Source organism: Berghia stephanieae, chromosome 1 (genome assembly GCF_034508935.2).
Source record: "Berghia stephanieae isolate SIO BIC M18660-M18661 chromosome 1, UCSD_Bste_1.3, whole genome shotgun sequence".
NCBI classification, from domain to species: Eukaryota; Metazoa; Mollusca; class Gastropoda; order Nudibranchia; family Aeolidiidae; genus Berghia; species Berghia stephanieae.
The window spans coordinates 55,564,923-55,577,422 of record NC_088360.1 but is presented as its reverse complement, the minus strand read 5'-3'; the positions used below and the strand labels follow the sequence as shown (position 1 = coordinate 55,577,422).

Below are 12,500 nucleotides of genomic sequence, written 5' to 3'. Positions count from 1 at the left end.
GTCGTCCTCGAACCGTTTTCAGCCAAGTGGCGCTTCAGAGCTCCAAACAGATGAGAGTGGTAGATTAGGGCCATGAGGAGGATGTAAAATTTCAAATCCGTAATTCAGCCAGTTTTTTGTAATGTTTGGCGTTATGCTGTGTTGTGTTGTGTTGGAAAACGCCCTTGCTTAGCCGCGCCGGTCTCCGTCTCTGTCAGCTGTTTTGTGAGCCATCGGGCTGACACTTCTCTGAAATCAAAATGTTCGATTATTCTATGAACAGCTGGTTTGGAATATCCTACTCGGAAAGGATTGTTCTCGAAATTTAAGTCGCCTGACCTCCCGAATCAGATTAACATTCCCAATGTTCTCTTGTGAGTGAGCAGACAATGACCTTCCTGAACTTCCAGTGCATATCTTATCCTGCTTGTCAAATCGACCTTGTTGAAATTCTTTACACCAGAAAGTTACCTGCTTCAAGCTCATAACATTTTCACCATAAACGATTACTAACTCTGAATGAATTTCCGAAGAATTTCCTTTTGCATTCAGAAATCGTATTACCGCAAAAATTTCATCCTTTGACCACTCAGTAATCATGGTTGATATCTTTTTGATGTAGAAAAAAGGTCCGTTCATCAATTGTGCTCAAACTTTCAGCACTGGTGCTCAATCAATTGATCTATAATTTCCAGTTACAAATGTTAGACACAACAAGCGATTCGTGGCATTACTTACTTTAATATTGGGACAGCCCTCGTAACACAAAAACTACATCAGAGAAGGGACAAAAACATTCAACCTAATTCCAAGACAAAGAATGACCATGGGAGGTCAAAGGACCCTCCCAAGTGTTGCAAAATTGCATTCACCCCGTACAAGAGGTGACAATGAAGGAACATGCAACAGTAAGGGTGCTGGTGTTAGTAATGATTGTGGAAATGTTGGAGCAGTGGCCAAGACCAGGATTGTGGGAATTCAATGGTAGGAACCAGGGTGAAGAAAGTGGCGTTAGTGTTGAAGTGATTACAGGGATGAAGATGGTAGAAGCCACGACAGTGACAATGTTGATGAAGATGACAGGACAGATGTCGTGATGATTGGGGTCACAGGGAGAATTATTGAGGAGAAAAATGGAAGTTTTGAGAGGAGAATCCGATGACATTTGATTGTGATGGGAGGTGGTAGTTTTGGAAGCGATGATGGTTGATATTGACAAGATGATGCTAATTGTGTTGAAGGGATCAAAATGAAAAATTAGTGACAATGTGTGATGGTGATAGCAAGAAGATGACAGAAGCAGATTCAGCAATGAAGATCAAATAATGGTAAAGTTTTAGACCTAGCCCCGAGGTGATCCGACAAGGAAGAGGAAAGTCACACACAGCCTTGCCACCTTGCCACCAAGATCAATGTGCGTCAACATCCAGTCCAAATACATTCCAGTCATCTGTAGGCCTCCAGATCACCTTCTGTATTCGGTCAAAACTGAAACACAAATCAATGCACCTCCACCGGTTGAAGAGCATTCATCTGTCTTTCACAATAATGATGACCACACCGACCATGAAAGCAAAGGACAAGAGTGCGACTCACCTACCTCCATCCAGTCGAAACCAGCCTGGGATTGCCAAGTCCAAAACAATACCACCACCATCACTTCATTCCCAATTCTACCTTCGTCACAATCCTCCCAAACACCATCACCCACAACCACCTCCTTTACAATCCTGATCCCAACATTACAATTCCTGTCACCCTGTCACTATCAACCGTCATCGGGTTCCTCCACTAACACTTACCATCACAACCAATGGCATCATCATTTCTTCCCAAAACCCCCATCTCCCCACAATAACACTACCATCATGATCCTAATCATCTCGACACCCACCCTGTCATCCACACCACCACTGCCACTGCCGCCACTTCATCATCCTCATCCCTATCATCATTTCAACACCAACATCACGTCCAGCATCCATGACCCTACCATTACATTCCCAACCAAGATCGTTTCCATCACTTCGACACACCACAACCAATCTCAACATCAACATCCTCGCATAGATTGACCAACACAAAATGTTTTTTTTTTTTTTTTTTTAAATTTTGAAACCATATTTTCCTGATAGTACATTAAAAATGAGCCTGTTCTTTCGCGTATAGGAATTACGCGGATTAAAGACATTACAGTGGAGGATATGACCAGAAAAAAGAGTTTTGCGTCAGTCGAGTTAAACGTACTTGTAAAATGCTAAGAATGTTGCCCTGCACTTAAAAGACCAATCTTCTGCTCCCTTCCTCCCCCCCCCCCCCCCCCCCCCCCCCGCCCTACTCCCTCCTCTGCCTTCTTATCTGCATTCGTTTACCCAATTATTTGTTTACCCCTCACCAACGCTCTCTCTCTCTCTCTCTCTCTCTCTCTCTCTCTCTCTCTCTCTCTCTCTCTCTCTCTCTCTCTCTCTCTCTCTCTGTGCGCGCGCACAGTAACACTCATAAATGCATACACACAAGCTGCAGAGAACAACAAAATAACTGAATTTTAATTCGATTGATGAATTGGCAGATACTCGCCTCAAGCAAAAGGAAAGTGTTTCGGGATAGACCAGTACCTTGTCCAACGGTGAAAGTTTAATTTTTTAAAATATCTACTCGGAGTTAATCCGGGATGAATTTTAAGACATTTAGAATCGGAGTGTCGGTGAAGAAAAAACTTGTGAAAATCCTCCACTGTAGTCATGGTATATTTCGTTTTGTTCTGAAGGTCTTGCATTCCTCTAATTGAGAATGAAACCGGTCTTTTTATTATCTTAAGAAATGTTAAAATTTTAAATTAAATTTTGCTTCATTCGTTAAGGGGCGGTTTGGGTCTATTAGGAAAATACTTCAAAAAACTGATTGAGATTTTGGTGGAAAAAGATATTTTATTATCTTATAAATTGATGTTCAAATTCTTAAACTAGACTGTAAAGGCACGAAAACAGTCGAAAAGGGTACAGGCAGTAGAAAAGTGTAAAACACTGAAAACTATTTTTTATTTTCACAATATTTCATTTTTCTAAGGGTATGGGATACTGTGACAAACGTTTCTCAGAATCTATTCGATGAAAATGAAAATTTCCAGAGTTATCACAGAGATAATGTATTATGTCGCCATAGAGATTTTATTGATAAGGTATGTGTATTTTGAATTATAATCCAAATTTTGAATTTTTAACATCAATTTTGTCATGACATTTTGATTCTCACCTTTGTAATGTTCTAATAAAAATTCCATAAGCTAAAGCCGTAAAATCTCTATAGCGACACACTATGGTACAGTGTTGATAATAGGGAAGAATATCGATGTCATTCCTTCATTAGTTTTTGTGGAACGTTTGCCACGCACAAGTTTGTTATATTTTTTATGCCAGACCCCCAAAATCAAGTCGCAAAACTGGTATTAACACTTTTTATTTTTCACCAAAAAAGTTTTTTAAACCTATAATGACGAGACATATCTAGTTTTAAAAACCCAATATAGATACACATGTTTAGAAAAGACCTAAACTGCCCCTTAATTCGTAAAATAATTGATTTCGGGCCGTCATCGAGTCAACGTAAAAAAAAGTTTCATATCCATCTGCAATAATTCGTGTAAAGTTGATTTTTAACTCTGGCTTCGGTTTTCGTTTTTTGCGCCCTTCTGCGCCCCTCACATTGGCCCATATTTCTTTTTTGTCATTTTATTTTAATCAGGAATGCAAGATCTTTTCGGTACGACACTGATTTGAAATATTGGTTTCTAGTACCTAATATTTTTTTTTTCGGAAACCGCAAAAATAACCATAAAGTTATTGGAAAACGAGATTAATCGAATCAAGCATTTTTATTACCAGCAAAAGGCAAAAAAAAGTTTGATTTTGTGTTGGAAAATCTATATCTGTTACAATGACTTCATCACATTTGTCTGAGTGTTCATGGGAACCAACCAATTTAAATCCTAATACGATCCCAAAAATATCCAACCAGTCTTCGACAAGCATGAATCTTATCTTTGATTCCTATTGTGAAACAGTCTTTTAAATTAGTCTAGAAAACCGGGTTGGATTCAATGCTTTTTTTTAGTAACCAGGAATCTTTTAGATAACTCATATCATACCAACAGAAGCTGCTTGGAGTCTTCCAACAAAAAATTGAATAAATAAGTCAAAAGTTGAATGAAGTCCTATTTCTTCATATTTTGAAATAAGTTTCAAAGTTATATGTTGCGTAGTTAATTTCATATGCCATCTTTACATACTTCAAAATGCTATCTATTAAGATTTTTCACTCTTAGCAAACAATGACATAATATTAGCTGTGCTTTTTTAATATGAGTTGGAGTCGTAAAAACAGTACGATGAAACGGACATGCGTACTGGGGGTGGGGAATGGAAAGTTGTGTTGAAAATTCGATGTGAAATTAATTGATCCAGAATTCTGGTAAATATATAAAATTGGTTTAGATGTCCAATTAAGTTATGTTGGCCTTTGATTATTTGGCCCTCTCTATTTTTGTTTAAGTTTTGCCTGAGTCAATTCGAATTGGATTTTAAACTACGTAGCTGAAATGTTCCTTGAAATATTTTGAATTGATTGAATGAGTTAAGGTTGAATTCATAATGCACTTTCACATTAAATTATTACTTGGTTCAAATGTTATAATTTTCTGATTTGTTGTTGGAATGCATTTTTCTGTCGGTATAATATGCTAAATAAAGTAGCAATAGTAATCAGGCAACTGGTACTGAGCATTATGCAGCGTGATGATATAATAGTGGTAAAGAAGACGTACATGAATGATACAAAAGCAGGGGCGCAAAAGGAACAGGAGGGTTGGAGACTTGTGATGGAAAGGAGGGGATTAAGAATAAGCAGATCAAATACATAATATTTGTGCGTCGGACAATAGAGAGCGGAACCACCAATAAAGGTAGGAGAAGAGGATGCTCTAGAGACAAACCAATTCAAATACTAAGGAAGACCTGTTCAAGGAGATGGGGGGAAATGTGATGGGGGTTAAGAAGAGGATACAGGCAGGCTGGAATAATTGTGACAAACGAATATCCGCAAAGGTGAAGGGGAAAATATATACAACAGTTGTAAGACCAGCAATGTTATATGGACTAGAGATAGCAGCTACAAAAAAGAAATAAGATAAAGAAGTTGAGGTGCTAGAAATGAGGATGTTGAGATGGTCACTTGGCTGGTCAAGAAAATATAAAGTGAGAAATGAACAAATTCGAAGGTTGACTGAAGTGAAGAAAGTATCAATCAAGATAAGATAAGATAGATTGAAATGGTTCGGACTTGTAAAGAGACGAGAGAGGGAGTACGTGGGAAGGAAAGTATTGGGCTTGCAAATTGCGGGAAAGAGGAAAATGGGAGGCCCAAAGACTAGATGGTGGGATAAGGTAGATGATTCTGACGCTGATGGATGATTTTGGCCATTGTGTGAATTGCAAGAAATATTCAGCTCAATGTCAGCCTCGTACAATACTCAGCTCATATTTTTAAAAAGATTCTAGCACTATTTCTTCCGACAAAATCAGACCCATCCTTCTTCCAATAAAAAATCCCGATAAAATTCCAACTTTTTCTGTTCCCATGAACACTCACGATATTATTTGAGATTTTTACATATGACGCTTGCTACACGTTTAGGTCATTTCAGTGTCTAGTACATAGAAAAAAAGTATCTTATTGACAACGACATAGACACTATTACTAGAAGCATCGATGATGTTCTGCTTTTTTTGTTTGTTTGTTGCTTTAGGTCTCTTCCAACACAATTGAGGTTATATGAGAGACCGCTGAAACAAAAAAACAAGCAATCTAACAAAAATAGTACAAATGTAAATCAAAATCATAACCTAAAGATATCATAAGCTAAATTATAAATAACCAAGAACAAACAGGCAGAAGATTTACAGAAAAAAAAATATCCCCTGTCAAAAATACAATCACAAACCAAAGAAGCAGGATAGGCTAGTAAAGAGAAGAAGAAACGACATCAATATCGGATCGTACACCCATGCGAACATCATAGGTATATGATTCAAGGGTGATGCTCCCATCCAACCACCCGCTTTAAGGTACTTGTGACACAGGTAATTTCAATACCGGTAAAAATGGGGAAGACAAAACATAATTATAGATCTGGAACAGTCCTGACAATTCCCTAGTTCCACATACACAAAAAGCACCGCATGCCACCTTTTAAATCTAAACCATCATAAAGCATTGATATAATAAAACATTTATATTGAGCAAAAATAATTTCCTTCCCCCCTCCTCAATGATATGATTTCATGTAAGTCTTTACAAATTAAGCCCCACCCCCTCCTCCCCAAGCCGTCAACCGACTAAAAATGGAAACAATGCAACAAAAATGATTTGACCAGACCCATTTTAAAAATCGCACTATGTTTCCGATTGATTGACTTTGACTTCTTTTGAAACGAAGCTCTCTCTATTACTACCCCTACCAATTCTTGGCCCCTCCCCCCCCCCCCCCCCCCCCCCCCCCAATCCTTTTTCGCCTTTCTGTGTATCTACCATTTACCACTCTTCGTCTCCCTCCCCTCGTGTTTCTTTCACACACACACACACACACACACACACACACACACACATTTATAAAGGCTCCAATCTTTACTTTATTTCCCTCCCGCCCTTTACTATACAAATACAAGCAGTCCCCCCCCCCCCCCCCTCTCCCAATCTCTCTCTCTCTCTCTCTCTCTCTCTCTCTCTCTCTCTCTCTCTCTCTCTCTCTCTCTCTCTCTCTCTCTCCTTTCTTCATCTCTCTTTTTCGTTCTCTTTATCCTCTGTGTGTGGTTGTGTGTGTGTGTGTTTGTGTGTGTGTGTGTGTTTTACTCTCACATTCTTTTCATCCCTCATCCTCTTTCTTGATATTTCTCTCTGTCCATACCGCTTCACGAAGTTTTAAAACTGTTCTTTAACATTTGGCATTTTGAATTCGTATTTCCTCTATTAAATAAGACAAAAAATTGTCATGTTTTATTCTTACTTCGTTGATTCTTTAATTAAACGTCAAAAACATTTCAATAATTTCTGCAATTTCATTAAATCGCCGGCATTTTTTGGGTGGTTTTATAAATTTAAGGGCATCTTACATAAATAACTACAAAAGTAACATTTGGATTGTTTCAAAAGTTTGTATGCACATTATTAAATTCTATATTCTAAGCTCATGCTAAATTTTATTACTCTCATTAAATTTCCAATGCCCGTATCTAAGGAGTAATCTTTATCCATTGATTCGACTGTGCGTGAAACAAGGGCCTCAACTTCAAAGTCGATTTTCTCAAAACTTGTTTTTTACACTCTCCCTTACTTCAAGCGATCATATCTCGGCAAAGAATTCAGATTTTTATAAATATGGTTTCAAATTTCCAGGCATGAAATAACAAAACAAAAAAAAAAAAAACAAAATTGAAAATCCCGTCTTAATACCGTGTCGAGGAGGAGGGTCACTAATGGGAATTGAACCCGGGGCTATAAGAGGTGGATACCAGTGGAATGAAACCCGGGTGTATGAGAAACCATTGCGGAGTGAACATGTACTAATGGAGGTGGACACAGTTGGGATTGAACCCGAGTCCGAGACTATGAGATGTGGACACCAAAGGGGAGTGAGACCTGAACCTGGGGCTATGGTATATGGACAGCAGCAGGGACTGAACTCTATAAGAGGTGGACACCAGTGTGCAATGAACCCAAGACAGATGTACACCAGTGGGGAGTAAACTAGGGACAATGGGAGGTAGGCACAAGCGGAGAGTGAAACTAGAACTGTGTGATATGGATACCAGTAGGAGGTGAACCTGGGGCCACTCTTTATAGAGTTAACTAACTTTGGAAAGTGGACACCCGCAGGGAGTGAACCCAGGGTTATGGGATATGGACACCAGCAGGTGTGAACTCGGGAGTATAGGAGGTAGACGTCAGTGGGGATTGAACCAGAGAATATGGGAGGTGGACACCACTGGGGAAGTGCACCCGAGTCTATGGAAGGTGGACATTAATGGGGAGTGGACCTAGGACTTTGGGAGGTGGAACTAGAAGGGAATGAACTCACGACTATGGGAGGTGGACACCACTGAGGAGTGAACCCGGGGCCACCGGATATGAACACCAGTGGGAAGTTATCCCAGGACCACCGGATATGAACACTAGTAGGAAGTGAAACCGTGGCCATGAGAGGTTATTAACACTAATCAAAGACACGAAACCACTGGATGTGGACTCCAATGGGGATTGAACCCGAGACTTTGGGAAGTGAACACCGATAGGGAGTTTTTTTGTTGTTGTTGTTTTAAGGATTTTACGGCGCTTGCAACACATGTTTAATAACTGTTCTTTACTGTAACAATTTGGTTTGTTGATTCTTTGAATCCTACGTCTTACCAATTAATGATCTAAGATCAACAAAATGGTGACGAGGATGGGATTGGATTTCTAATACTTTTCATGTTCATAACTCATTGGACAACATATTAGAAAAACACAAACGACTTCTTACAACTGAGTTGGGAGAACTTAAAGGGGAGAAGGTAAAAATTACCATGGAAGAAAACGCACAGTCCAAATTCTTCAAACCAAGACCGATTCCATACGCTTTAAAGGGGGAGGTTGAAAACACAAAAGAAGTTACCCATAGTGAATGGGCAGCACCTATCGTAGTTGTACCAAAACCGGATAGTAAAGTAAGACTGTGTGGTGAATTTAAAGTGACAATAAATTTTGCAATGAAAGTGGATCAATATCCTATGCCAATGGCACAAAATCTCTTTGCAAAGCTGTCACATGGAGAACATTTTTCAAAGTTGGATTTGAGTCAGGCTTATCATCAAATGGCTATGGACTCAGAAAGTAAACAGCTTGTCACAGTAAATACTCATATTGGACTGTTTCATTACAGTCGACTTCCATATGGAGGGGCATCAGGACCAGCACTTTTCCAAAAGTACACGGAAGAAATTATTGCATTACTAAATAATGTTCAAGTTTTCATTGATGACAGACAGTTGACTAGGTGTAATGAAAAGCAGCATCTTGCAACTTTAGACAAAGTACTGACAAGGTTAGAGAAAAATAGAGTAAGGCTCATTAACAACAAATGTAAATTCATGGTTGACAGAATTGACTATCTTGGACACACAATCGATAAAAATGGATTACATCCTCAGGAAAGCAAAGTCGAAGCCCTGATCAATGGGTCTAAGCCTAAAAATGTAAAAGAAATAAGATTTCTATTTGGAGTACAGTATTATTCTAGATTTCTACCAAACTACACGAACTTTTGCGAGAAATCATTCAAATCAGTAAATGAACTGCTAGTTTCACAAAAGTTCCTAACTCATAATCCAGAATTGCCTTTTCGATTGTCAACCGATGCGAGTATAACGGGAATCAGAGCTGTAATATCTCTCTTTATGCCAAAAGGAGAAGAATGGACGATTTCATTTGCATCAAGATCCCTCACAAAGACTGAATATTATAATTACAGTCAGATCGAATAGGAAGCATTAGGCATCATGTTTGGAGTACGCAAATTTCACCAATATCAATATGGCAGACATGTTGCACTTGTCACTAACTAACCACATGTCTCTGGTGAAAATATTTGGACCTAAAAATAGCATGTCAGCAATGGCGGCAGTAAGAATGCAAAGATGGCCAAAATGGAACTCGGTGCTTCAATTTCTGAAAACAGAAGAGCACTGTAATGGAGATATGCTTTCTCGATTACCTCATCGAGAAACAAAACAAGACGAAGAATTGGTTTCATTTAACTGCATAAATGATCTACCACTCATCGCGAAAAAAATAGCGGAAGCAACCCTAAAGAACTCAATATTGTCGAAAATTCTGCATTTCACACTGGATGGTTGGCCTAACAAAATCAACGATGAAAGACGAAAGCCTTTCTTTCAACGAAAAGAAGAAATAACCTTGGATTCCAATGTTTTACAGTGGGGACTGAGAGTTATAATTCCAGAGAAATTCAGACAACGGATACTGGTGGAAATACACGAGTGTCACCATGGAATAGTCAAATCAAAAGCATTGGCTAGAAGTTAAATCAAATATTGGTAAAGACATAGAGGAAATTATTTAAAACTGCAAAATTTGCTCTGAGGTGAAAAATATTCCAACGAAAGCACCTATCATAACATTGGCATTCCCTTCAAAGCCATGGGAAAGACTTCATCTGGATTTTGCAGAATGTGAAAATGAGCATTACTTTATTCTAATTGATGCATATCCATCGTTGTCAGAAATGTTCCCAATGAACTTAACGAATGCTCAACATACTAATGATGTGCTGCGACATATTATATTTGCAATGCGCAGATTACCAAAAACCATCGTGACCGACAATGGACCTCCTTTCACGTCGAGAGAGTTCAACGAAGTTTTGAAAATGAATGGAATTCGGCATGTAACATCACAATCGTATCAGTTGGAAACAAATGGATCAGCAGAGCGACTAGTGCAAACTTTCAAACGCCTCATGAAAGTCAACAGTGGAAATTGGACAAGACAACAAAAACTGGCCAAAGTCAAAGAGTCGCTGCAGATCAGATCAACGCCTCACGTTATGACGGATATTGCGACGGTTATTTTAATACCAAATAGAAAGGAGACAGATTAATGTGCGGCTTTGTGGTCTTGTGGTATGACACTCACCTTCGGACCGTCATGTCATTAGATCGAATCTCATTGTGAGAGAGAGGTAAAGTTGAATCCTTGGAAAATGCACTTTTTCACTTTCACACTTTGATGCAAAATGAGTACCTGCGCGTTTATAGCTCTGTCTCTTGAAAAAAAATGTATTAACGAAATACAAACGTCTTGTCTCGCGCCATATCTAGTTTTTTGGGCACATTAAGTGGATATTAAGTAATAAATAAGCTCATTTAAATAATTTTAAAAGAATATCAATGTAAAAGACCAAACTTACTTCACTAATGGCCCTTCTGCTAAATAGTAGGACTGTTTCGTCATGATCAAAAATGAAAATGACAGTATATATCACTGACATAGTCTCCCTCTTCTGTTGGATACAACTCTTTGAATTCCCTCATCTGGTTGTGGCAGCAGGCGCTGTCGGTAGAGGTTTTTGCAAGAAGTTGCTGTAACCAAGAACAAATAAATAGAAGAAAATAATGGCATCCAAATTCTAGTCCTATTTCTTATGTTCTAACCGTATGAGATTTCCATTGTATAAAACTATCGTCTTACAAGTCGCAGGTCTATATCATCATCATCATCATCATCATCATCATCATCATCATCGTCATCGTCAACACGGTCATCAGCTTATTTAATATACGGTCATCAGGGTTTTACGTCATTTGCGATACATTTAGGTCAGGTCATTTCAGTAAAAAGGAAGAAAATGTGACAGTCAAAAATGCTATTGATTTACAATGGAAAGCACTCAAGAAAAAGTGAACCACAGGGGAAGGGTTCAAATAGGGAACAAATGTGGATTCCAAGAGCACACAAAGTACTTGGTTTGAGATCACCTAAAAGTTTCATCCAGACACAAGCTCAGGTCCCCACTAAGAGGATACACCAAAATGTTTACAAACAATTATGTAGTTTATTTAATTATGGTTTTTTTATGTAACAGCTCATGACACAGAGATGATTTACAAGGAAAATAAGATTTCCCGAAATTATACCTATACATCTGACGGTTTCCTTCCATGTCAATGACTTCAGTCAGAATTAGGACAAGACCAAGTAATCCCATTCCAAGACAAAGACAGAAAGTAACTCAGACAATAGATATAGGGAAAAAAGACAATGTGACCATCTGTCCACCATTCATTGGGGTTCATTGTCGTCGTTATCGTCATCATCATTGTCATCGTCATAGTCACCCTCTCCATCGTCGCCATGATCATCATCATCGTCGCAATCAACGTCATCGCCATTGTCGTCATCACAATCACCATCATCATAATCAGATATTCCAATGTTCCAAATTGTCAGGATAATAATTATGATAAAGATATGGTATGTTGTATATATATATATATATATATATATATATATATATATATATATATATATATATATATATATATTTATCATAATTATTATCCTGACAATTTGTATACATCAACATTTATTGCCTTAAGCTTTGCATTTTATTTTGGTATAAAACCCAGATAGATACTTACAAACACACACACACATACACACACAACATATATATATATATATATATATATATTATATATATATATATATATATATATATATATTATATATATATATATATTATATATATATATATTATATATATATATATATATATATATATATATATATATATATATATATATATAGACCCATCCCCTGCAAAGAAAAAAAACACATAAATAAAAAGACAACGAAAACTGAAACAAAAACCAACACTCCATTGATCACATGTAACAAGTTGCAATGCACCA

At 37.9% G+C, this 12,500-nt stretch overlaps 1 protein-coding gene and 1 long non-coding RNA gene across 2 annotated transcripts in view; one reads left to right on the top strand and one right to left on the bottom strand.

Moving 5' to 3' along the window:
• The first annotated feature begins 9,600 nt into the window (after positions 1 to 9,600).
• Positions 9,601 to 10,113, top strand: LOC144973160 (uncharacterized). Its single transcript, XM_078915317.1, has one exon. It carries the CDS (start codon positions 9,601 to 9,603, stop codon positions 10,111 to 10,113), a length of 513 nt encoding a protein of 170 aa, XP_078771443.1.
• An 889-nt stretch (positions 10,114 to 11,002) lies between these two features.
• The window catches only part of LOC144964276 (uncharacterized), a 4,260-nt gene continuing 2,762 nt past the window's right edge, over positions 11,003 to 12,500 (bottom strand). Inside the window, exon 3 of the long non-coding RNA XR_013643796.1 lies at positions 11,003 to 11,168. This is a non-coding gene — a long non-coding RNA (uncharacterized LOC144964276). The remainder of the gene's footprint in view (positions 11,169 to 12,500) is intronic.

Coding starts and splice junctions, on each gene's coding strand:
- LOC144973160 (XM_078915317.1), top strand. CDS start 9,601: ATGGCAGACATGTTGCACTTGTCACTAACTAACCACATGTCTCTGGTG.